The sequence below is a fragment of the Oncorhynchus kisutch genome, linkage group LG30 (genome assembly GCF_002021735.2).
Source record: "Oncorhynchus kisutch isolate 150728-3 linkage group LG30, Okis_V2, whole genome shotgun sequence".
Lineage (NCBI taxonomy): Eukaryota > Metazoa > Chordata > Actinopteri > Salmoniformes > Salmonidae > Oncorhynchus > Oncorhynchus kisutch.
The window spans coordinates 10954337-10980591 of record NC_034203.2 but is presented as its reverse complement, the minus strand read 5'-3'; the positions used below and the strand labels follow the sequence as shown (position 1 = coordinate 10980591).

At 41.9% G+C, this 26255-nt stretch overlaps 1 protein-coding gene across 2 annotated transcripts in view; it reads left to right on the top strand.

Annotated features, from left to right (window-relative positions):
• The window catches only part of LOC109875218 (small conductance calcium-activated potassium channel protein 2), a 63853-nt gene that overhangs the window by 31235 nt on the left and 6363 nt on the right, over positions 1-26255 (top strand). Inside the window, exons 3-9 of one of the 2 annotated variants that reach the window (XM_031810304.1) lie at positions 4222-4317; positions 6552-6970; positions 17204-17345; positions 17604-17714; positions 21542-21669; positions 22336-22344; positions 23853-23922. In XM_031810304.1, the coding sequence (XP_031666164.1) occupies positions 4222-4317; positions 6552-6970; positions 17204-17345; positions 17604-17714; positions 21542-21669; positions 22336-22344; positions 23853-23922 (975 nt within the window). The remainder of the gene's footprint in view (positions 1-4221; positions 4318-6551; positions 6971-17203; positions 17346-17603; positions 17715-21541; positions 21670-22335; positions 22345-23852; positions 23923-26255) is intronic. The other variant, XM_031810306.1, reaches the window with a different exon arrangement.

The window sequence follows — 26255 nt, the reverse complement described above, 5'->3', positions numbered from 1 at the left end:
TCAACTTGCCTTCATCATATTGGAGGTTTCTGAGTCAAAGGTGAACAAGGTGATTAGCTCACTAAAGAACTCTAAAGCCAAAGATGTGTTTGGGCTGGACTCTACCTTTCTTAAAAACTACAAAGAGTCACTCATTGGCCCCATTACTAAGGTCACCAACACATCTATTGGTCTCGGGTGTTTCCAAGGGTATGGAAGTCGGCCATAATAACGGCCATCTTTAAATCAGGCGATCCTGCTGACATGAGTAACTACAGGCCCATTAGTATACTGCCTGTGGTGTCAAAACTGTATAGCAGAAAAACTGATTGCCCACCTCAACAACAGCCCCTTCACAATACACTCCATGCAGTTTGGCTTCAGAGCGAAACACTCCACAGAAACGGCCACCTGCTTTCTTCTGGAAAATGTGAAGTCCAAGATGAAGGCAGAACTTAGTGTGTCAGAGATGAAGGCAGAACTTAGTGTGTCAGAGGGAGCAATGAGTTGTCGCCCACTCTTAGCTATGAAGTGGGCGTGCTCCAAGGGTCAATACTGGGGCCCCTCCTGTTCAGCCGGTACATTAATGATCTGTCTTCTGTCTGTACTGGGTCTGAAGTTCAAATGTATGCAGATGATACAGTGATACAGTGGGGCAAAAAAATTATTTAGTCAGCCACCAATTGTGCAAGTTCTCCCACGTAAAAGGATGAGAGAGGCCTGTAATTTTCATCATACACTTCATCAACACTTTCCATGTTGTCTGTTGTCTGTAGCTTGTGAGGTGTGAAAACACTTCGTTGCTTTTATGCTTTTATGAATTTTGTCTTGCTGATTTTTGTTCTATGTTGCTATGTCTGTATGCTACGTCTTGCTTGTGCTATGTGGCTCTGTCTGTATGCTATGTCTTGCTTGTCATATGTTGCTCTGTCTGTATGCTATGTCTTGCTTGTCATATGTTGCTATTGTCTATATTGTAATTGGTTTTAATAACCTGCCCAGGGACTGCGGTTGAAAATTAGCTGGCTGGCTAAAACCGGCACTTTTACTGAAACGTTGATTAATGTGCACAGTCCCTGTAAAAATAAAATAAACTCAATAATCTCAAACAGTCGCATCGGCCTGGTCGTGACTCCCAGACCTAACATTCGCTCTATCAACCAATCAATTTGGATTTGGGCAGTGCTTTCTGTCCAGACATTTTTTCAGAGTGCACTTGGGGAAAGGTTCAGCCCCAATGTTTACAAGGCTGCACTGTTGGCTAGCGTCACCACATAGTCAATGCTACGAGCCAGCATTGATTGCCCTAAGTAATAGCTGGAACGGCTACTCAAATTTTTTTTTTTTTACAACTGCATGAGGTAAAGATACAGCAGCAATGTGTTGGTCAAGTCCAGCCAATTCCATAAATTGATTTGAATTGAATTGATTAATCCAATATTGCCTATAGGTGTTTATAAGGTTTCTACCCTGCAAACGAAAATAAGTCGTTAGGACGTCCCCAGAACTTCATGAAATGGTCGCCTGGAATTTTTGTCTAGTTCCCGGTTAGTCCCATTCCTCTCTGCAGATGCTCTCAAAAAATAAAGTTACACACAGGGAACGGGCACCCTAGCTTCATTAGAAATCACCCCTTGTTACTGTTGCCAATCCCATCAAGGACCTGATTGGTGAACCTCTGATCCATTCACAGCTCTTTGTCTTATTTATACAGTAATTATTATTCAACGTGTCCTCATCTGGAATTTAAACTCACAATCGCTTGGTTCTCAGCTGCTTTCTTTGGTCCTATGGCTACCACGCTGTAACAGCATGAAGCGGAGCCCGTGTACATGCGCAGATATTTTGTGGGACCGTGTGTGACTGTGTGAGAGCAACATCTTGCATCTCGCTCATCTCAATATCTGTGGCGCTGCTCGTAGCAACGTCATTTCGCTGAGTCTACCTTTAAGAGAAAGTATTATGTTTATCATAGTGATAAAAGTGCCCACCTAATTATTATTATATTTGTAAAATGAAAGTACTAAAAAGGTCCTGACATGGTCCTCAGTGACGTCCTGATAAATGAAATGGAACTACAGTACACAAAGGACCACCAGAGAACGTTCCCTTGGGACAATCATGTGACGTCCTCATGACCATCACGAAACGTCCCCTTGTGATCATTGAATGTCCCATGGATAACGTCCTCTCAGAGCCAAATATGAACCTTTTCGTAACGTTCCCTGATGGACATCAAAATACCTAATTATTGCGTTATACTGCGACCAAACCCAGACCTGTACTGAACGTCCTCTTATGGTCCCTAGGTAAACGACATGTTTTAATGTTCCTAGAACTTTCTCAGAATGAAAACCTTTAAGGGACCTAATGGGAATGTCACCTAATTTCCTTAGGACGTCCCTTGTTTGCTGGGTGTTAACCAATTGTTTTAGAACATTTAGATTAATTTTTGGAGTTGACCTAAGTTGAAATTGAACTGACCCCATCCCTGAGCGACAGGGCACTCATCCCACATAAGACGGGCAACAATACGAATGAGCCATTTTCTATCTTGCATGTCACATCACATGGGGCATCAAGGTTTTCCGAGCCCTTCAGGAGGGGAATGCGTTAAAGGGAGTGAGCTTTGGGACTGAAAAATCCTTGAACTTCTGGCAGGTGGATTAATTGGTTTACTCAATGTTATTTCACTGGGGACTTCTCAAAACAATTTCAGACATTAGGGTGTCTTGGGAGGTACCAGAGACCTGAGGGGCAAAGCAATTTAGTTGATTGCTAAAAATACATTCGCTAATTTTCTCTCCGCCTACTATGTCTGTTGGCTGCATGGTCAGTGTAATGGCTCACATTCTAATGCATGCTTCCTTGACCCCACCCCAAGAGAGCATATCAATATCCATTTACAACGACTTGGACGTCTGAGGGCCTTGACAACCTAGTAATGGGCAGCTTTTACAATCGCTAGTGACATTTATGAATGATTCCAGTTGTTGTTTTTGTCGCCGTTGTCAGGATCGTGATTACAACCCCACGTCATTACCATAACATGTTTTACTCCCCACCACTATTACAGCTGATTTATCAAATTGCTTTTTACCCACAGAGGGAACTCGAGTAGTGCAGGCTCTCATTCCAAAGATCTATGATTCCTTTATATACGTTGCAGCTCTAGCATCCCAACGACCAATTCATCACTCGCACCACTCATCTAGGGTCACGTCTTGCTAATGCCAGGATATGCCCAACAGAACGGCGCCGTTTCTGCATCTACTATTAGATTGAAAATACCTCTCTCCCCTCTTAGTGGCAGCGTTTATGAATTAGTAGTTAGCATTCTGTAGACAGCCAATGTTTCACCTCTGCTTTCTGCCACTGCCATGTTTGAGACAACACTTTGTGGTGCTCTCTCGTTAGGTTTTAAGCTAATAAAAGGTGGTTTTCACCAGTTTGTTGTTGCCCGCGCTGTCAGTGTTTCTCTGCTACTACAGTCACTCCAAAGAAGTTAAAAGTTGGAAGGATTTATTTGCTCCATCCAACTAGAAATCTGAAATCAACATGCTTTGCCCACCATTTCTTATATTTAACTAGGCAAGTCAGTTAAGAACAAATTCTGATTTACAATGACAGCTTAGGGACAGTGGGTTAACTACCTTGTTCAGGGGCAGAACGACAGATTTTTACCTTGTCAGCTTGGGGATCTGATCTATCAACCTTGTGGTTACTGGCCCAACACTAACCACTAGGCTACCTGCTCTAACCACTAGTCTACCTGCTCTAACCAGTAGGCCACCTGCTCTAACCAGTAGGCCACCTGCTCTAACCAGTAGGCCACCTGCTCTAACCACTAGGCTACCTGCTCTAACCACTAGGCTACCTGCTCTAACCACTAGGCTACCTGCTCTAACCACTAGGCTACCTGCTCTAACCACTAGGCTACCTGCTCTAACCACTAGGCTACCTGCTCTAACCACTAGGCTACCTGCTCTAACCACTAGGCTACCTGCCACCCCATTAAGACTGCTTGAGACTGATTGACACAGGTGAAGATTTATTAGGCAGTTTATATGAATGCTTTTAGGTATGACCCAGGTATGACCACTCTTCTGAAAGTCAACATAGGTTCTACACGAATCATCAATAAAGAACTAAATATATTGTTCATATATTTTCTGTATTTATGTTTGTCGTCAATATTACTGTCTCTAAAAAAATATTTTATGTCTTTGTCTCTCACTGCAGGAATCTTCGTACTCATTTGCACTGAAATGCCTTATCAGCCTTTCCACTGTTATATTGCTTGGTCTTATAATAATGTACCATGCCCGGGAAATCCAGGTGAGTCGAAACAATGTTGCAGTAAATACCATTTCATTATGCCGTCATTTACAGTGCCTTGCGAAAGTATTCGGCCCCCTTGAACTTTGCGACCTTTTGCCACATTTCAGGCTTCAAACATAAAGATATAAAACTGTATTTTTTTGTGAAGAATCAACAACAAGTGGGACACAATCATGAAGTGGAACGACATTTATTGGATATTTCAAACTTTTTTAACAAATCAAAAACTGAAAAATTGGGCGTGCAAAATTATTCAGCCCCTTTACTTTCAGTGTAGCAAACTCTCTCCAGAAGTTCAGTGAGGATCTCTGAATGATCCAATGTTGACCTAAATGACTAATGATGATAAATACAATCCACCTGTGTAGAATCAAGTCTCCGTATAAATGCACCTGCACTGTGATAGTCTCAGAGGTCCGTTAAAAGCGCAGAGAGCATCATGAAGAACAAGAAACACACCAGGCAGGTCCGAGATACTGTTGTGAAGAAGTTTAAAGCCGGATTTGGATACAAAAAGATTTCCCAAGCTTTAAACTTCCCAAGGAGCACTGTGCAAGCAATAATATTGAAATGGAAGGAGTATCAGACCACTGCAAATCTACCAAGACCTGGCCGTCCCTCTAAACTTTCAGCTCATACAAGGAGAAGACTGATCAGAGATGCAGCCAAGAGGCCCATGATCACTCTGGATGAACTGCAGAGATCTACAGCTGAGGTGGGAGACTCTGTCCATAGGACAACAATCAGTCGTATATTGCACAAATCTGGCCTTTATGGAAGAGTGGCAAGAAGAACGCCATTTCTTAAAGATATCCATAAAAAGTGTTGTTTAAAGTTTGCCACAAGCCACCTGGGAGACACACCAAACATGTGGAAGAAGGTGCTCTGGTCAGATGAAACCAAAATGGAACTTTTTGGCAACAATGCAAAACGTTATGTTTGGCGTAAAAGCAACACAGCTCAACACACCATACCCACTGTCAAACATGGTGGTGGCAGCATCATGGTTTGGGCCTGCTTTTCTTCAGCAGGGACAGGGAAGATGATTAAAATTGATGGGAAGATGGATGGAGCCAAATACAGGACCATTCTGGAAGAAAACCTGATGGAGTCTGCAAAAGACCTGAGACTGGGACGGAGATTTGTCTTCCAACAAGACAATGATCCAAAACATAAAGCAAAATCTACAATGGAATGGTTCAAAAATAAACATATCCAGGTGTTAGAATGGCCAAGTCAAAGTCCAGACCTGAATCCAATCGAGAATCTGTGGAAAGAACTGAAAACTGCTGTTCACAAATGCTCTCCATCCAACCTCACTGAGCTCGTGCTGTTTTGCAAGGAGGAATGGGACAAAATGTCAGTCTCTCGATGTGCAAAACTGATAGAGACATACCCCAAGCGACTTACAGCTGTAATCGCAGCAAAAGGTGGCGCTACAAAGTATTAACTTAAGGGGGCTGAATAATTTTGCACACCCAATTTTTCAGTTTTTGATTTGTTAAAAAAGTTTGAAATATCCAATAAATGTCGTTCCACTTCATGATTGTGTCCCACTTGTTGTTGATTCTTCACAAAAAAATACAGTTTTATATCTTTATGTTTGAAGCCTGAAATGTGGCAAAAGGTCGCAAAATTCAAGGGGGCCGAATACTTTCGCAAGGCACTGTATGTGGTGGTGTGGTGATTGCCTGAATTGCTCGAAAATGACATTTCATGGATGCAGTAATGCATGCAGTGTAATTGAGTTTGATTATCTTATTGCATTGATTATGATGCCTATTATTAATAAATCGTAATATTTTTTATAGATTTTTTTTAGGATTCAACCATTACACAGGTCAGCTTAATTGGGCACATTAGATATTTTTACTGTCTTTCTTCAGTTGATTGATATGATGGTACTTACTAAGAAATTGTGAGACAACAATGCAATGTACTCTCAATAAGGTGCCCTCTGATACTTATTTTAAGACCATATTTTAAATAAGGAGGGCCGTCTATTAAATATTTTATCACGTTTGTACGGTCTAAAAACCTGGTATAAAGCTAAGCACGGTGGAGCAATGTGTACCCACACTGCAGTAAAAAACTACCTGCTTATATAATTACCTGGTAAATGCATGGGTTTAGCACCGTATCTGTTTAGTGTGACCAACGAAGACGGTCAAATAAAGTATATCAAGACTGTAAAATAAAGCATAACCGAGCTATTTTGTGCTCCTCTGCAGCTGTTCATGGTGGACAATGGGGCGGACGACTGGAGGATAGCCATGACGTACGAGCGCATCTTCTTCATCGTGCTGGAGCTGCTGGTGTGCGCCATCCATCCCATCCCGGGCCATTACCGCTTCACGTGGAAGGCGCGGATCGCCTTCACCTACACGCCGTCGACAGCCAACGCCGACGTGGACATCATCCTCTCCATTCCCATGTTCCTGCGCCTCTACCTGATCGGCCGCGTCATGCTGCTGCACAGCAAGCTCTTCACGGACGCCTCGTCGCGCAGCATCGGCGCCCTCAACAAGATCAACTTCAATACGCGCTTCGTCATGAAGACCCTCATGACCATCTGCCCCGGCACCGTGCTGCTTGTCTTCAGCATCTCCTCCTGGATCATTGCCGCCTGGACGGTGCGCGTCTGCGAGAGGTAAACAACAGCTAGGGAGTTCCCTAGAGAGGGAAAACCACTGCCGCACGCCACAGAAACGCACGCCCCACCGCTGTGCACTGTGTGTGTCGGCACTCCCCTGTCTCTCTTTCTCCCTCAGTCTCATTTTCTGTTATCGGTGTCCTGTTGTGTTGTCGTCCCCCCCCCCCCCCACACACACACACACACACACTACTGACTGAGTGAGAGAGTAAAACATGAGTTTCATTAGCTCAGCGATCACTACACGAGTCCCTACTCCTTGTTTTTATGCTATTTTAGCAGCTTTTCCATAATTCATGAGTGTCTAATTGTTTGTTTGCTGAATGGTTTGTTTTGGTAATGCTGAGCAGCCCCAAGGATCCCCGTTCCCTCCAAAACTGCACATCAGGCTTTATCTCAAGGGGGCGGTGGGGATTCTCACAGATTCTCAGAGAAAAGGGAGGAGGCAGGGAAGAGCGTACTTTTTTTTTTTTTTTTCAGACCCCACGCTTTATGCCGCGAAAATTTGAAGTTTATAATTTATTTGATGTTAAGTTGTTTCGTTTGTAGGGGCTGAGGGAGGTGGGATGGGTTGACGTCAGCTCCCGTAAGGCTCGTTATGAAAAAAGGGCTGCAAGTCAAAAAGTCAAACAGACAAATCAGTCAACAGGAATGCTCACTGTCAGTCTGTCATGTTGTCAGTCAGTCTTTCGGTCAGTTGCTCTCCTACGTCTTGCCTGCTTTTTTATTTTATTTCCTCCCTTCTCCCTCACACTTCCTCCCGTACTTCCTCCCTCTGTTAACACCACTAACAAATTCCCCCTGCACCCTCGAGCCATAGGGTCCAGCAGAGAAAAGAGTGTTTGACCTTTGGGTCCACCTCCACATGAAAAAGGAAAGCAGTATGGTGAGGCGAAACTCGCATCCTAGTTCACCAAGTAGTTTTGTTGGCACACATTCAAAAGAACACTCTATTCATCATAGTCTACAGGAATGAATAGAAAGTTACTTGCATGACACCATTTTAAAGTGGTACTGTCACAAGGATGGATATACTGGTATTTAAGTCTTAATTTAACAATGAGAGATACATGTGTTGCCAAATACAGTGGAAATCATGAATCGAAAGTATGGATGGCATTGTTGATGGTGTTTTATCTGTCTAGTAATTTCCAACACTACAAAGGAAAACCATAGAACCACAGAGAAATGTAACCAAGCTCTTTAGTAAATATTTAACGGTATCTATGGTACTACGGATATGTATGGTACTTGAGCCCAACATGCGGCTGGGGTCAACACAATAGAGTGGCTAATAGAGTCAGGAGAAATCATATCCCCATCACCACTCCGTGCCAAACTAGTCCGCAGCAGTGCATGTTATATGAGACAGTCCAATTATGGGTTCAATTTGAAAGTAACATGTTTACGTGTGTTTGGGTGTGTATGTGTTTGTCTTTTGTGTGTGTGTGTGTGTGTGTGTGTGTGTGTGTGTGTGTGTGTGTGTGTGTGTGTGTGTGTGTGTGTGTGTGTGTGTGTGTGTGTGTCTATAATGTTATGTTGTACTTTCTATTTCCCCATTATGCTGCTCCATAGGGATACCATGTGAGTTCTCGCTCTCTAGTGGAAAACGCATCATTTTGCACCGAGCTGGCGCCACTGCTGCCCTGAGTGGGGGAGGGAGGGGGCAGGGGGGGGGGGGGGGCGTGGGGCAGCCACCCCCAAAAAACTGCTATCCTTTCCAAACAGAGTATGGCAAAGGAGGACTAGGTATTTCCCTATTAGCTGGCATGAATAATAAATAATAAAATAAAAAAATGTGATCAGAAAAAAAAAACATCCTGGCTTTTAGTGGCTAGGAGCATAGGGGAAACCTATGATTTGAACAGCACTTTGAACCAAACGTCTCTTTCTAAACTGTTTTATGGTAGCAAAAAGAAGGAGGAGGAGGCAGAGGCGGAGGGAATTTGTGATAAAAATGGAGCAGCTCCTTCAAGTCACCTTCACGAGCAAGCCTGAGAGCAATTCTCGTTTTTTAAAAATGTGTTCCTCTTCCTTATGCAATTGTTATAGATCCATAATGTGCCCACTCTTTCCAGCATCTACTTCAAAGATTTTGCTGAGGAACAAAAGCTTTTTAGTCCTTTGGGTTCACACACATTACCATTTCATTATGTGTCTCCCCTCACAGAATTGATTGAGTGATGTCATAATGGTTAGGTATTCAACAGGCATTTGTCACTTTTTACCAGCTGATTCAGTTTGCTCCAGACGTGTCAAAGGAAATTCATTTGAGATAAATATTCACACAAGACATCCGTGCTTATTTGAGGTGAAAATAAATCGGGTCAAAATCGTTCGTGTGGATTTGAGCTTGATTTGGACACATTTGTTAACCAAAGTTCTAACATTTAACCATATTATAATAAACCCATTAACCCGTAAACATTGTACGAAAAGCTCTACAGCTAGGATGGGAAATAGTGAGAGTGTTGCCATGCATTCTAGCACAGTTTCAAAAATGGAGTTATGAGGAGATTGTTTTCTTCGAGGCAAAGGCAGTGTCTCCAGTTTGAGGTTTCAAAACATGGATTGAGTGATCACCCGTGGTAAACAATGAAACAGCATGGGAGTCTTCATGTTTACTGCTCTCATCATTCCAACAAAAAGAGGCGCTTGTTTTCCAAAGTGCTGGGTGTGAGTTAGGAAATGAATCTGCTGGTGCGCTGTTACATTGGCCACGCTCCTGAGCCAAAGGGCAGAACGATGTGAGAATGGACAAGCACAGAGTCTATCTGCAATACACCTAGACGGGGGGGGGGGGGGAAGGGTTGACACATGGTGGGTGGAGGGAAGGGGTGGGTGGCGGAGTTGGCAGGAACCGTGACGGTACAGTAGATGGAACCACTGCTGGTCACTGCAGCTCCAGAGCTCCCTACTTTATCTAAGCTCCTCAGTCTTTTGGCTTTCCTATCAAACTCCCTCCCTTTTACGTCATGATCCTTTATGGATATCCTCCTAGTGTAACCATCTAACGTGGCATGCTTGCATGCTTTTCCTCATCCTCCCCACTTATTTCTCTTTCCTTATCCATAACCAGCAGGCCTAATCCAGTCAGAACTCAGATACTCTTGCATGCCTTGCATGTCTCCCTTCCGGTCCTTTCTCTTCTCTCCAACTCTCTCTTCCTCACTCTCTCTCGCTCTGAAAACGAAACACTCTTCTTCGAGGCTACATGAGACCGTTGTTTTTCTTCTCGGTCTCCCTTTGGACCTCTGGCCATGTAACAAGCTTTGGAAAGTCAGGAGACTTTCCCTTGCCACAGATGAACAGGGTTGAGTTACTAGACGGTGACTGACTGATATCCAGTGTGTGTTGTTGTCACTCGGTCAAAAGATACAGTTCACAGCAAGGGTGGAATCCTAACTTGAGATACATGTGTGCTTGAACTTGAACTTTCACGACAACTCAAGTTTCGTGTAAATCACACATTTGTGTTTGGGTAAAAAGTTCACGTTCTGTGTACTTTTCTCAAGTTTGGATTTGGCTGTTAATGAAGTACAGGCCATATCCTGACTTGAGAGATATGTGTGTGAAACTTTGAAATTCCACAAAGATTTCATGAAGGATATGTGGGTCTGTTCAAGTTTGCTCGTATGCAGCTCGGGCTCAGAAATGGCCCTCTTGGATTCATTTACCTAGCCTTTCATAAACTCTCAACATGTTCTCATTATGTGGTGATGTAACATTTAACTCCACGCACACAAACTGAACACACTGTATGTTGTGAGAAAGATGGTCCAGGTAGACTTCTAGACCTTCAAGAGAAGTTATTCTGAGTTGTATTTTGTGTACTATTGGAGTATACCCCTACTCTCTGTAATTATCATGCCATTGATATTCCATGCAGTTTTATTACTGACAATGGACAAGCTTGACCGAACAACATTCCGAAACATGGAGGATGTTTATGTTTGTCAAAGATAGCTTTTGTAGTCACTACAGTACTTTTCCATGAGGCTATACAAAAGCTTTCCTCCTCAGGCCAAAATGGCTGCTTAAAGGAGATATGTTCTGTGTTGTCTTGTGCTATCTGATACTTTTTTTTTTTTTGGTTGCGTTTGCTGTGGTATGGCTTGTTTCGCTTGCGGCGTAATGAGACTTAGTTTCAAATAGATTTAATTACAATTTCGTTCAGTAAATGGTAATGAAAAGATATAATTTCTAGAATGCTTGTGGAGTGCTTGCTTTGCATTTTGACTTGATGTGCAAACACAATTAGGATTAAACTCGACTGCAAACCTATCTGTATATGTTTACTGCCGCTGACATCCTCCCCTCTTACATTTCAACATATTTGTCCCAAAATAATCTATGCCACTGCTCAAAATCAAGGAGACTCGTTAAAAATCCTTAAATGTGCTACGATTTTTTGTTGTTGCTGGATACAGTATGATGAATTACTGTAGAAAAGGGCTGCTGTTTTTACACGGACAAGCTAAGGCATATGACAAGTCACATTTGAATGTTCTATCCCCTGCAGAGGCTAATATTAGGAGCAAATTAGCCTGTCCAAAATGTTGCCTGCTCTGGGCCAAGGTGGGACCAAGTCATTATTATTTGAGTCACAAGCATGTCTCAAGTGTCAAGGGCCAAGTCTCAAGTTGAGTCACAAGTAGAACGGGCGACTCCCAAGTCAAGTCCAAGTTGTGCATTCTAAGAGCAAGTCAAGTCAGGTCATACGTTTTTTTCAAGTCAAGTGAAGAAAATTCTATACAGGCAATGACTTGTTCAACTACACATATATTACTTTGTCTTCAACACACTTTGATTATGCAATAATTAATTTTAACAACAATTTCTAAATGCAAGCTACAATAGTAAATTATTAATTTCAAGCAATTTTGAAAAAAATTGCCAAAAGACCGGTAGGCCTATGCTAGTAATTGTTGCGTGATGCCCCATTGCTGGTGAGCTTGCAAAGTAAACCGTTCATTTTCTTGATCACCAAACAATTTCTGGAGATGCATATTTCTTCTCTCCCTGCAATTTGAAGTTTGCGCTGCACCCGATCATATAGCTGTACAGCAAATCAGCAATCTGTTCACTAGCTCAGTGGTTTTCAAGCTTTTTGACCTTCGATCCCAAAAAAGGAGTGGTTCAAAGCTTCCAGCCTACGCACGCGCACACAGGGTAAACTCCAGCGCAAAATCGCTATGCAAATGTAGCCATAAATGGTGATGCGTTTTTCAAAAGGCAAGATACAGAAATAAACTGTGTTTTACATCTGCATTTTGAGCTGAAGGTCTTTAATGTTAGCAGTTAATATCAACTGGGGATATCATGTCACATTGTCACTCCTATGAAGTCCAGAGCAAGTAGGATCATATGGCCTACCTGCAATGATGTTTATAAACCATGGATCGCTGATGCTATGTATTGGCCACCGAGAGGCTTTGAAGCCACAGGTCGGCCATATTGGCACTCCCCAGTAAAAGCATTCCTCCATAGAAATGAATTAAATGTTTCAAAGACAAAATTACAAATCCCCCAAAAATTGTAGTGGGGACAGTAACATTAGTAATTTTAAAAAGTATACTTTTTTATATTACATTTATATTTTTAGCTCACATAATCTAATTTAAAAGTATGTATTAAAGTGTCTGTAATATAACACGTGGCAAAAAAATACTGCTTGCTGCTCCATATACAGTATTGTGTCCACAATTGCCGGTTAAACCCGTTTTTCTCAATTTCAGGTTTAATCAGACTTGCATGCAGCATGCCATACAAGCAACAAATAATGCTTTATTTGGCATTATCATTGTCTACTGTGTAATGTTGTCTTTATACTGTATGTAACAGTTACAATTCTTTCCGAACCAATCTTTTTTGGTAAATGTATATATGTTACATTTTATTACTGCATAGAACTGACAACAGGATTTTGGGAAGTTTTGAATACTCATGACTGAGAGAGGCCTTTTGATTTCATCCCTTGTTCATGAAATCCCTCCAATAGCTTAGAGGACGCATTGTCAGTTATTGCTACTGTATATCCCCGGGACAAACCATCTGTCTCTTGCATGAGCTCATCCAAACATGGTGAGAGAGGGAGATAAAGAAAGCTGGGGGAGATGGCCAGGGTTAAAAGGCTAGATGACACAAAGAGGAAAAAGCAGCCCACGGCCATATCACTGCATCCATTTTTAACCCTTTCCCATCAGGGATGAGTTGTGTACATCCAACCTGATCTATACCTAAATCTGTCTCCCTCCATTTAGTATGATATGTTACGTATGGTATGTATTCATTTATGGATGTCCATCATCCATTTCATGAGATGTTATGAAACACAATTCGTATGATATGTTACGAATTGCAATTAGTACAATATGTTACGAATTTGCAATATGTATGATATGTTACAAATTCCTATTTGTTGTGGCTAACGTTAGGTGGCTAAATGGCTAATGCTAACCTTAGCTAGGTGGATAACGTTAGCTAGGCTAGGGGTAGGGTGAGGGTTAGCTAACATGATAAGTATTTGCAAAGTAGCTCAAAAGTAGTAAGTAGTTGCAAAGTTGCTAATTAGCTAAAATGCTAAAGTGGTCTCTGAAGAGATTTGAACACATAACCTTTGGGTTGCTAGACATTCACGTTTTATGCCCCCATCCACCCTCCTTTTGTTTTTGCCTTAAAGGCATACTTCAGGATTTTGGCAATAAAGCCCTTTATCTACTTCTATTTTTATGTCTGCATCCAGTATGAAGGAAGTTAGAGGTAGTTTCCAAGCCAATGCTAACTAGCATTAGCACAATGACTGGAGGTCTATGGTATCTACTATCTTGCTAGCAGGTACAAATAGACTTCCATTCATTGCGCTAACGCTGGTTAGTAATTGCTCTAACACTAGTTAGCAACTTCCATCAAACTGTGCACAGAGGCATAAAAATGGTAAAGGACTTCATTGCCAAAATTCTGAGGTATGTAACCATACCAAATGTAACTTACTGTATATTGTACTAATTTGAGTGTACCGGATTTACATGTATTATGTTACATCTAGTCTATGAGACCAGGTTGGTACTTCAACACCACCCAGGACAGTGATGTTGTTTATGACAATTACGTTCTTCAATGGTCTCTTTTGTGTTGATGCGGTAGATATATGGTGATGTCACAGGTTAGGTTGTTTTCAACAGTGTGAATCAAGTGATTTTCCCATATTCACATGTTCTAAAGCCCTTTTTGGTAGGTGTATTTATATCTAGTTTTCTCAACTGTGTGTACTTGCAAATAGAGTTGCTGACGAAGTAAGGAAAGGCAGAATTTTTTTGATGGAGTGATCATACAAACAATGAAAGGTCTATAACAAAAGGATGTTTTGAAAGCCTACTTCTATGGGATATTTTGCAAGGGTGGGAGACATTTTATTTCAGACAATTCCAATTGTCTCGCACTAGGTCGAAAGTGGTGCCAGCTCTTTTCCATGCTATGCCAACACTACACAGTATATTGAGAGCTTCAAAATGCCATCAATAGGTTCTGCTTCCGTAGCTTCTAGTGCCCACATCATTGTAGTCCCCCCCCCCCCCCCCCAAAAAAAATGTAATTCCACATCCAACGTAGTCCAGCCTTAAATGTAGAGATTCACAATAAGACGTATTCTTAAAGCAAACATATCCCGATACAGAGAAACATACACTGTGCAATGTTATACCTTTACGGAAATTGAGAGCCCTCTAGCAACCTCTCGCATTGTGTAATGCTCTAACCACTTTCACCAGCCTGGAATCATTTGGACACTACGGCATTTAAAATACTCCTCCTACAAAGGCGTCACTGGTGCCGTCAAGAGCATCCATGCAATTTGAGACAGTTCCTGTGTGCAAACGACACATCGACCCAACCCCCGATGAACCGAGCTGATTGAGTGGAACTCATCATGATTCACGAAACAATTAACACGACGTAGAAGCAAGTCACTTATAAAAGGACATATTTCACCTCTGCTTTGCTACTTAACTTCACATTAATCAGAGGGTAAAATAGGAATCCATGTATTATGCTGACGGACGACTTCCATCAGGTTCTGTCACATAATTTGTGACCTGGAATGACTCATGTCTCTGCCCGTTTTAAATCGTAGATTGTCTAAAATGAGCAAATTAGTCACTATTGCGGCCCCCTTCCTTGCTCCAAAGCCTTGTCAGACGGCATGCTACTGAAGGCGAAGAGTCCAGGTGAAATAGACAGGGACATCAAAAACATTGAGCTTCTTAATGCGTTTTTACAGCTGCTTGCAGATAAAACACTGTCTAAGTAAATATTCAACCCCCATCCAACTTGACAATATTGCGATATTTGTCAAGGATGGTTTTCATTTCTAAATAGATCTCAGGCTTTGTTGTCGCTCTCTTTGCTCTCAATATACTGGCTTTTCAGCATGCAGGATGCGGACATCTTTTTAATGCCTGCATGGTATTGTATCGACTTGCTTTTTTTGCATGCCATACGGTGGCTTGAACCCACGCTATTCACTCTGAGGAAAAAAGGATCATGTTGTTTTTCCTGACATTGAGCATGAAACCAGAGTTGAGTTAATAAGAGTTTAGCAGCTGCTGAAGGCATGACTAGTTGGTTAATGAAAGTGAACTGTCTAGGAGGAGATTTTTTAAAGAAGCCTTTCTTTTGAGGAAACTTTGAGTTCCAACGTAGTTCATCTGCCCCAGCTGTTCCAAACTCTATTTCTGCCTTGAATAGGTGGAATTGTTCCGGCCATTTGAATTCCACATGCTGGGTCACAACTGCATAATCGAGGCATTAGCATATTCCTAATTGGTATAACAAGGGTCCCTTTCGGATAAAATCTCTGCGAGCAGAAAACATCATCCTCTATATCAGGGGCGGACTCAGACCAGAAGTCATCTCTGGCATTTCAAAACATTGGCCCTTCTTTTCCCTTAAGGCCCCCACTATGGCCCATTTATTTCCTTGAGGCTCCCATCATTCGTCAGATAATTCTTATTTTGCACAAAAAAACCTGCAGGTCCACTACATCAAAAATGGACCAGCCCATTTGGCATTTGCTCTATATCCTTAATAGTCACCCTGTGTACTTTTGAGAGTTGTTAGTAATCCAAATGTACAATGAGCCTCAGTATTTTAACTCCTCCTAGACAGCTGCTTAGCCAATCAGAGAAATGTTATGTAAAGAAAGGGAGGGTTGGGCTGAACATGCATATTTTGGGACTTTTCTCCACAATGCAAGGGAATGGGAATGTCTTTATCAATGTTCAATCAATGATATATCTGCTGTGTTTTTGGGAACATTTGGCTATCGCATGGTTGTCTGCCATTTTGAACAAACCAAAAAATGAAGTGAAGTGACAAAGTTTGAAGGGATGATGTTCATAACCAAACCTTTGTTGGGGTAGTTAAAACTCTTCACATTAGAGATCCAAAGTATTTTTTCCCCTATCATGTTGGAAGAAACGAGAATTGACTCTCCAAAATTATGTCGATGGACAATTTTATTTTGGTGCATTGATTTTGTATTTGTTGGAGATGAGTGCTGATCAAAATGGTTATTGTAATTTAGAATGCCACTGGTTAGTTTGTATTAAATCCCTGTAAAACTTCAAGTTAATTGCCTGCGGTTCTCATAACGCTTAAATGCATAGCTGCATAACTTACTGTATGTTACTTCCTCATTCCAATCATCTTGTAATTTCAGGTGTACGTCTGGATTTATGTCCATTTTTAAATGCTTCTCAATTGAAATCATCTATCTTCTCATGTTGATTGATAGACACTGATACATATAGTATATGTTCAGTGTTTTGCTGTGGAGAATTCTCCAACCACCATCAGCATTTGATCTGATTCTTTAAAAGGATTATAGAAATCAATTATGTTTTCCATTTCATTTTAATTTGGCTACTCATTGAATGATTGAATGTTGAACTTAATTTACCACAGCGCATTGACAAAAAAACTATGGTAGTTTGGAATGCAATGGCACAACGTCATAACGTTTGACCATTTTGTTTCCAACATGGATTGGGTGCCTTTTAGATATTTAGTACAGGCATGACGAAAGGTGAAACACTTTGCACATATTGTATAGCTTCTTTAACAGCAACCACCTCTGTTAGTTCATGGCCTCTCCAGCATGCTCAGGTTCCCTTTACAGTATTGGGTGTCACTGATGGGTATCTTCCTCTGTTTCTCTCTTCCTTACTTTAGGTATCATGACACACAGGAAGTGACCAGTAACTTCCTGGGAGCCATGTGGCTCATCTCTATTACCTTCCTCTCCATTGGCTACGGAGACATGGTACCTAACACGTACTGTGGGAAAGGCGTATGTCTGCTTACAGGGATCATGGTATGTTATCGGTCATTGGAAATGAGGTTGTGTGTTTGTTTCATGCACTCTTTCATGACTAATAGGCATATTATTCCACATAACAGCCACGTTTGAAATCTGAAATCATGTGTTTCTTCAACTTGATTTATTCTAGAGCAGCTCAACATTTCCTCCAAATGGTCACCACCCATACAGTACTAACACAATGACCCAACTCAGTAGTCACCTTTCAGAGGTTAATTGATTAATGGCCCTGACTATGTTTCTGACCAATAGGGAGCGGGCTGCACTGCGCTGGTGGTCGCCGTGGTAGCCAGGAAGTTGGAGTTGACCAAGGCTGAGAAGCATGTCCACAACTTCATGATGGACACACAACTCTGCAAACGAGTGAGTCACTCACGCTCACGCACTAAAGTAAATGTCACATCACTTACTGTATGGTAGGTTGTCTAAAAATAATACAAGAACTGTCATTTATGGTTCATGATGGAACACGGTATTACTAACTGTTAAAAAGTACAAACAAATTCTTGTCCCTGTTGGTCCTTTGTAGTTCAGTTGGTAGACCATGGCGCATGTAATGAACAGTGGTGAAAAAAGTACCCAATTGTCATACTTTAGTAAAAGTACAGATAAATTACTTTAATAGAAAATGACTCAAGTAAAACTCACCAGGTAAAATACTACTTAAAAAGTTCACAAGTATTTGGTTTTAAATATACTTAAGTATCACAAGTACGTTTTCCCGATTGGTGCAGTGGACTCAGGCACTGCATCGCAATGTTGCGGTGTCACTACAGCCTGGGGTTCAATCCCAGGCTGTGTCACAACCGTCTGTGACCGGGAGTCCCATAGGTCAGTGCATAATTGGCCCAGCATCGTCCGGGTTAGGGGAGGGTTTGGCTGGGGGTGCTTTACTTGGCTCATCGCGCTCTAGCAACTCCTTGTGGTGGGCCAGGCACCTGCAGACTGACTCGGTTGACGGTTGAACAGTGTTTCCTCCAACACATTGGTGCAGCTGGCTTCCAAGTTAAGCGAGCGGGTGTTAAGTGGCTTGGCGGGTCATGTTTTGGAGGACTTGACCTTCGCCTTTCCTGAGCCCGTTGGTGAATTGCAGTGATGAGACATGATCGTAGTCATGAAATATATAAATCAAAACATTTCTATAAAGTATCACAAGTAAATTTAATTGCTAAAATATGCTTAAGTATCAAAAAGAAAAAGAAATTCAAATTTCTTATATTAAGCAAAACAGATGACACCATTCTTGTTTAAAACATTTCCAGATAGCCAGGGTCACACTCTGACACACAGACATAATTTACAAACAGAGCATGTGTGTTTAGTGAGTCCGTCAGCTCAGAGGCAGTAGGGATGACCAGGGAGGAATTGGACCATTTTCCTGTCCTACTAAGCATTCAAAATGTAACGAGTACTTTTGCGTGTCAGAGTAAAAAGTACATTATTTTCTTTAGGAATGCAGTGAAGTAAAAGTAAAAGTTGTCAAAAAGAAATAGTAAAGTAAAGTACAGATTCCCCAAAAAACGACTAAAGTATTTTTACTTAAGTACTTTACACTACTGGTAATGCCAGGGCAGTGGGTTTGATTGCTAGGACAATCCATATGTAAAATGGATTGTTAGGTTCTAATTCTCAGAGTTAAAAAAACTTTACAGACATTATGAAAGCTTAACCAAGTTTATTCTGACCAGAGGATAAATATAGCTGTATTAGACAAAACATGTTTCCACCACAACAAGTATATATACTCCAATTTAGGCACTCCTCCTTCTCTCCAATCCTTACATCAATTATGCTCCGACAGGAAGACGAAGTATTGGGTAATAAACCATAAGGTTTAAGGGGATCTGACCTGGCCTCAACCCCTCATTTGCCTAATCCACAGATGTCCACCCGTATCCCCTATAGGGATCCTGTGACTTCCTCACATCCACCCAGCACATTCCAAAGCCATCTGGCTCCTACATATAACCATGAACCTTTCTAGTGCTCGACAACATTCCGCTGATAAGGCAGTGCGCGAAATTCAAAAATATTTTTGGGAAATATGTAACTTTCACACATTAACAAGTCCAATACAGCAAATGAAAGATAAACATCTTGTTAATCTACCCATCGAATCCGATTTAAAAAATGCTTTACAGCTAAAGCACAACATATGATTATGTTAGGTCATAGCCAAGTCGACGCTAGCGTACCGAACGATCCCAGAGAGGTTCATCTCCACTGTTGCATATCAAAGTAGTGTAGTGGAGGTATACGATTTATTAAGCCTACACAATCGCAAAGCATATATTTACATGCGCTCAGCACACATAGCCAAGTTTCAGCAGAATGTCATCTGCAGCCAGCAAGAGCGCACAGCTCTCAACTGGTTGTCCACGGAGCAGCTCACAGAAGAATGACATCTCTAGCCGGTAGGTAGGAAAGACGTTTCGACTTATATTTACCAGTAAATGCTAACTAAGTCAACAATGGGTATGTAAAAGACGTATTTAAAAGGTTTGGGCCATAGTCTTAGTTATTAGGCTATTTGTGATGTGTAATCCAGTCATCATGGCTGTTTGCATTGTTAGGTTCTAATTTTCAGAGTAAATAACTCACACACACTAGAGAAGCTTAACCAAGTGAAATGTTTCCCAAAGGGTGGCGTCTCCTCCTCATCGCTAGACATTGCATCATTCTTGCTAAGCAGGGAGCTAAGTGACATGATCCTTCAACAGTTTCTCCCTTTATCAGTACTGGCACATGCGATCGTGTTCCCTGCACTCAGCCCCTCCCAAGCTTCATTATGGCACCCCTCGTGTCTCTTTTGTAACTAATGTTCCTATACCTCTGAGTATAACAATGTTCAAAGTTACACCCCGAATCCAACAGCGTGAACATTTCTAAAGGCTTTCCCCTAAAAACCGCTCCAATTAAATGTCGAATACAATGTAGGCCTACCTGACAGAATAATATAACTCTGATTTGTATCAATGGGGAGGATTGTTTTGCTCAATTTAATTAAAGGGCAACGACACCCAAAACGTGTGATTTTGAGAGTGAAAATCAGAAAAATCCATAGGAAAACAGGATTTTTAACACAGGACCCACTTCTCCAGGCACCCCTACACCACTGCATAGGGCCGATGGAAAGAAAACAGTCCATTCACTGAGACATAATAAGCATAATAAGCCCAATCATAATACAAAAACACAACCATTAGGCTAAGCATCTCCCAGTCGAAATGGACAACTATTACTTCCCATTGCAAAAAAAAACATTTTATGTATAGCACACAAAGTAACCAGTGATCTAAAGTGTAAAAAATGTTTTACACACGTAAGCTATTTTCAAAGAGATGGCTAACAGCATGCGAATTGCAGTAAAGAACACAGTTCCACTCACCAGATGATAATCATTTGAAACTTAACTTCTTGTTGAAAGTTATTCTTGAAAAGGGAGAACCTAACAAATTAGCAACAACATCCTCTTCGATAACACCTGCTGCAGCTGCTGCAAACTAGCCTACAACAAAAGCTAGCCATCTAGACCGTGGGAAAGCTACTGCTTGCTATTGCACAGTGACTTGTTGGCCTTCGAGAAGGCAAAAGTTTCCATACTTTCTGTAAAAACGGTCCCACCCATTACAAGTCAATGTGATTGGTTGATTTCACAGTCACTCCAACATTTTGCCCTAATACAGTTAATGGCAGATGCCTTCTATCAAGCTTCTGATGGCCTAGCCAATGGCTGACTTAGCTAGCTAGAATTATCTCCCCAGAGACCACCAAAGTAAAATCCTGCGCCCGGGTATGGGCGAGGGGACGGTCTAAAGTTATACTGTTACATTAGTAAAAATGTGAGGAGTGGCTTTATTTTCCCTCAGCATGCTTTTTTTTCACCATTCTGAATGTCTAAAGAATCCATATGTTGTTCTGAAATATGAACACAGAAATATTAGACATTTTGAAATCTTATGGTGACGATTTGACAAAATTCCAATCATGGTCTTGAATTGGACTCGCATTTTTTTGGTCTCGGTCTCGACTCAGTCTCGCCCTCCTTCCGGACTTGGTCTTGACTCAGACTAAATTCGCTCCGGTCTTGTTCTTGAATCAGTCTCGCTTTAGGTGGTCTCGAACACAACACTGCGTGACACCTTGCCCATGTTGTAAGGATTCACATTTGTTTCCTCATTGTTCCGCAGGTAAAGAACACAGCTGCCAATGTACTCAGGGAAACATGGCTCATCTACAAACACACTAAGCTGGTCAAGAAGATAGATCACGCTAAGGTGCGCAAACACCAGCGGAAGTTTCTACAGGCCATCCATCAGTAAGTACCATTTCCCAAAGAATATGACTTCCTTGTAAGCATGCCTGAAGCCTATGTGAACACTTAGTTGTTTTTTTTACCACCTGTTCAAAGTTGTTAAATATATGTTATTGTCTTTATTGTTATTTGTTGTTGAAGCAGTAGGAAGTAATAGTGATTGTAGTTGCACTGCTATCATACTAACAGTATTTAGCTGTATTTGTGTATTCCTAACAGCACTCCTAGCCAGCAGCACTACTGGTAGTGTTTGTTATAATGTCCTACTTTTCCTACTCTCGCTGCCATTTCCTGTGACGATATCCTATGTGTTCAGTTAGCAAGTTGTGTTATTCAATAGTATACCAAAATAATAACACACACACATAAAACGCAGCTGCACCTGACACACACACACACACACACACACACACACACACACACACACACACACACACACACACACACACACACACACACACACACACACACACACACACACACACACACACACCATCCTCAGTCTAAACTACAATGGCTCCCCTGCCCTGCCCTGCCCTTCCCTTCCCCTCTCCTCAACCCTTACCCTGTGCTTACAGTGAGAAGTGTAATGGTTCACTTGTTTCGTGGATGTTGTGGGGTTTAAAACTTTGTATTGTGTTCTGTCTTTGTTTTGCTCTATCACTGCAGAGCTCAGAAGTAAGTTGAGTCTTCTATGTTCCTCCTGTTTCCTCTACATTCTCTCTCTCCATGTCTACGTTTGACATGCATGAACCTTCAAATGCTGGATGCCGATTGTTTTGGTTTCCTTTTAATGTTCCATTTACCCTCATCCTCTGAATGGAATGACAGAAAGCATCCACATTACCACTGATGATGACATGGTAGTGGGGTGTCTGAAGAAAGTCAGAGGCATCTGGCAGTATGAGCTTGTTGGGGCTTGTCGGCTTGGCCAGAGTCCATTCATCAATGAAGTCGCCATCTATGATGTTACCATGATTAATATAGCTACAATATGTAGGCTATATTAACCTGCATTGGCAGTCCCATCCTTGCTCCTGATTTTGTATTAAACACATATCTTCAGGGTTCAAAAAGTCTGTTTTTGTTTTGGGGTGTTTTTTTACATTTTTACGGCAAATCAAAACACTCAGCCATATCAGACACTCACAATAAAGAGCACAAATCAAGTGGTATCTTTACACACCATAGTAGTACCCTGGTAAACAGTTTTAGAATATTTTTTGTACCCCGCTCGGGTCCTTTCCTTCACAGGCACGAGCTAGAAAGGACAGTGGCAAACTGAGCCTCTCTCATTAGATGAACCCGAAAACAGAGCCTTTGCTGTGATCTCCCGATTTGCACATGAATGAATGTCCTTGAATGTCATCGCATCAGAATTAGCCCAATAGAGGACTTTCTACCTGATCAAGTCACCAGAATGTTGATCCACTGATTGACTGGCGTCATCCCTCCAAACCAACGCACAAATCTCCAAGGTATTTCAGTAGCCATTGAAAGTGAGACACCATTCTCAAACCTTTATTTACCTTATCCTAGATAAGGAATCTCATTTCCAAGGGCGACCAGATCAAGAAGATCAGTGTTATAGGAAGTGTAGTACGCCAAAATCATCAAAATCAACAAAGTCATTTAACTGTGTTTTATCGGTCGGTGCCATAGATTGAATTTAAAGTGCCACTGCAAGCATTATTGTATGTCACATTCACAGGCTCTGGCCCTTCCCCCACTAGCACCCTCCACACCATAAGTGCACGTCACTCACAAGTCATTGCAAGCTCACCCAATGACTGATGTGTCTCTGACGGCCTGCCACTCAGCTAGCTGGAAAGGTGTGACAGCTGGAAGCATACAGAGTCATGTCACCTTTATGAAAGGCTTTATTTATACATTTTTATTGACAGAAATGTGTGGGGGGGGGGGGGACTTATTTTGTTTTGACTCAGATTTCTTTGCATTTTTTGCATGTGTTGGTATGGCGATGATCAAGACTGGGAATGCTTATATATGCATGCAGGCTCTCTCTCTCTCCTCAACGTGCTCTCAGAGAGCATTCTCCTGACAAAGATGTGTTGCTTCTCCCCCCCCCCCTTCCACCCATCCACCTTCACCCTGATGACCAACCAACCAACCCCTGCCCTCTATCCCCACTCTCTCCCCACTCCAAACCCCCTGCCTCTGCCCAGACTACGCAGTGTAAAGATGGAGCAGAGGAAACTCAACGATCAGGCCAACACGCTAGTGGACCTGGCGAAGGTAAGAAGACTGGGGTTTTTCAAAGGGCCGCAGCTGGCCGCCAGCCACTGCATTGATGTGGGTGGCATTTGCACTCCAGGTGTCTGTTCTAAAATGTTCAGAAGATGGTGCTTTAATGTGTGTTTGCACTGCCGGACCCCCACCCCTCTCTCTACACATGTGGTTAAAGCAGTCTGTCTAGTCCTAGTGGATAGAGCATTGGATAGCCATGTAAATAACAGGTAAACTCTGCAACTGTATGTGCATTATTCAAACTTATCAGTAGTCATTATCTTGCAAACAAAAATTAGTTGTTAGGACGTCCCCGGAACCTCGCAAAATGGTCGCCTTAAGTCATCAGGATGTTGTGCCATGGTCTTGTGGAGGTTTTGTGTAGTTCCCGGTATATTCTCAGGACATCCCCAAGGACAATTTTAGGATTTTCTTGGGATGTTGTGTCATGGTCCTGTGGAGGTTTTGTCTAGTTCCTAGGTTGTTCCGGGAACGTCCCCAGGTACGATTTTAGGATGTTTTTATCTTTGACTCGTGGATGTTTTTGTCTAGTTCCCAGTTTGTTCCGGGGACGTCCCCAAGGATGTTTATGGGATGTTCGTAGAATGTTCTGTCATGTTCCCCTGGAGGTTTTGTCTATTTTCCCGGTTTGTTCTGGGAAAATCCCCAAGGACGTTTTTAGGACATTCAAGGGATATTGTGTCATAGTCCCCTGACGGTTATCACATTTCAGGTAAGACCCAAATGCATACTGTGTTGGAGTAACAGTGTTTATTACAGCAACAGTGGCAGGCAAATGACAGATCAAGGCAGGCAGGGGTTGATAAGACAGAGTAGTGGGGCAAAGGTACAGGACGGCAGGCAGGCTCAGGGTCAGGTCAGGCAGAGGTCAGTAATCCAGAGTAGTGGGGCAAAGGTAGAGGACGTCAGGCAGGCTCAGGGCGGGCAGAAAAGGTCAAAAACTGGAAAAACAGGAACAATCAATAGACAGGAACAGAGGGAAAAATGCTGGTAGGCTTGACAAAACAAAACAAACTGGAAACAGACAAACAGAGAACACAGGTATAAGTACCCAGGGGATAATGGGGAAAATGGGCGACACCTGGAGGGGGGTGGAGACAAGCACAAGGACAGGTGAAACAGATCAGGGTGTGACAACCGTTTTATCTAGTTCCCGAGTTTGTTCTAAATGTTCTTGAGATGTTGTGTCATGGTCGCCTGGAGGTTTTGTCTAGTTCCCGATTTGTTCTGGGGATGTCCCCGAGGCCATTTTTAGAACATTCTTAGGATGTTGTGTCAAGGTCTCCTGGAGAGTTTTGGGAACCATGACACAACGTACCGAGAACATAATAGTAAAACTGAGACATGGTCCTCACGGACGTCCTGGTAACTACAGGGACAACAGGGAACTAGACAAAGGTCCCCAGAGAACATTCCGTTGGGACCATCATGCGACGTCCCCTTGTGGTCATTAAATGTTCCATGGATAACGTCCTATCAGAACCAAATAGGAACCTTTACGTAACATTCACTAATGGACATAAAAATAACCTGTACTGAAAGTCCTATTATAGTCCCAAGGTTAACATCATGTTCAAATGTTCCTAGAACCTTCTCAGAACATCAGTGGGATAATGTCTCGCAAAAACCCTTAAAGGGACCTTATAGGAACGTCGCTTAAACTGTTATGGCTGCAATCCCCCTATCAGGATAAGTGTTATCAATCAACAACCGCTGAATAGCATAGCGCTACATACAATAAATATTACTATAAATATTTATATTCATGAAATCACAAGTGCAATATAGGAAAACACAGCTTAGCCTTTTGTTAATCCACCTGTCGTGTCAGATTTTGAAATTATGCTTTACAGCAAAAGCAATCCAAGCGTTTGTGTAAGTTTATCGATCGCACGATAAAACATTAAGTACACTTAGCATCAGGTAGCTCGGTCACGAAAATCAGAAAAGCAATCAGATTAATCGTTTACCTTTGATGATCTTCGGATGTTTTCACTCACGAGACTCCCAGTTACAGAACAAATGTTCTGTTTGTTCCATAAAGATGATTTTTATATCCAAAATACCTCTGTTTGTTTGTCGCGTTATGTTTAGAAATCCACAGGAAAGAGCGGTCACGACAACGCAGACGGAAATTCCAAATAGTTTCCATTATGTCCACAGAAACATGTCAAACGTTTTTTTATAATCAATCCTCAGGTTGTTTTTAAAATATATAATCGATAATATATCAACCGCAAATGTCTTTCACAGTAGGAGAGGGAAAGGAAATGGCTGTCCGAATTCTGTTGCGCAAGCAAAACTCATGTGGCCACTTGACA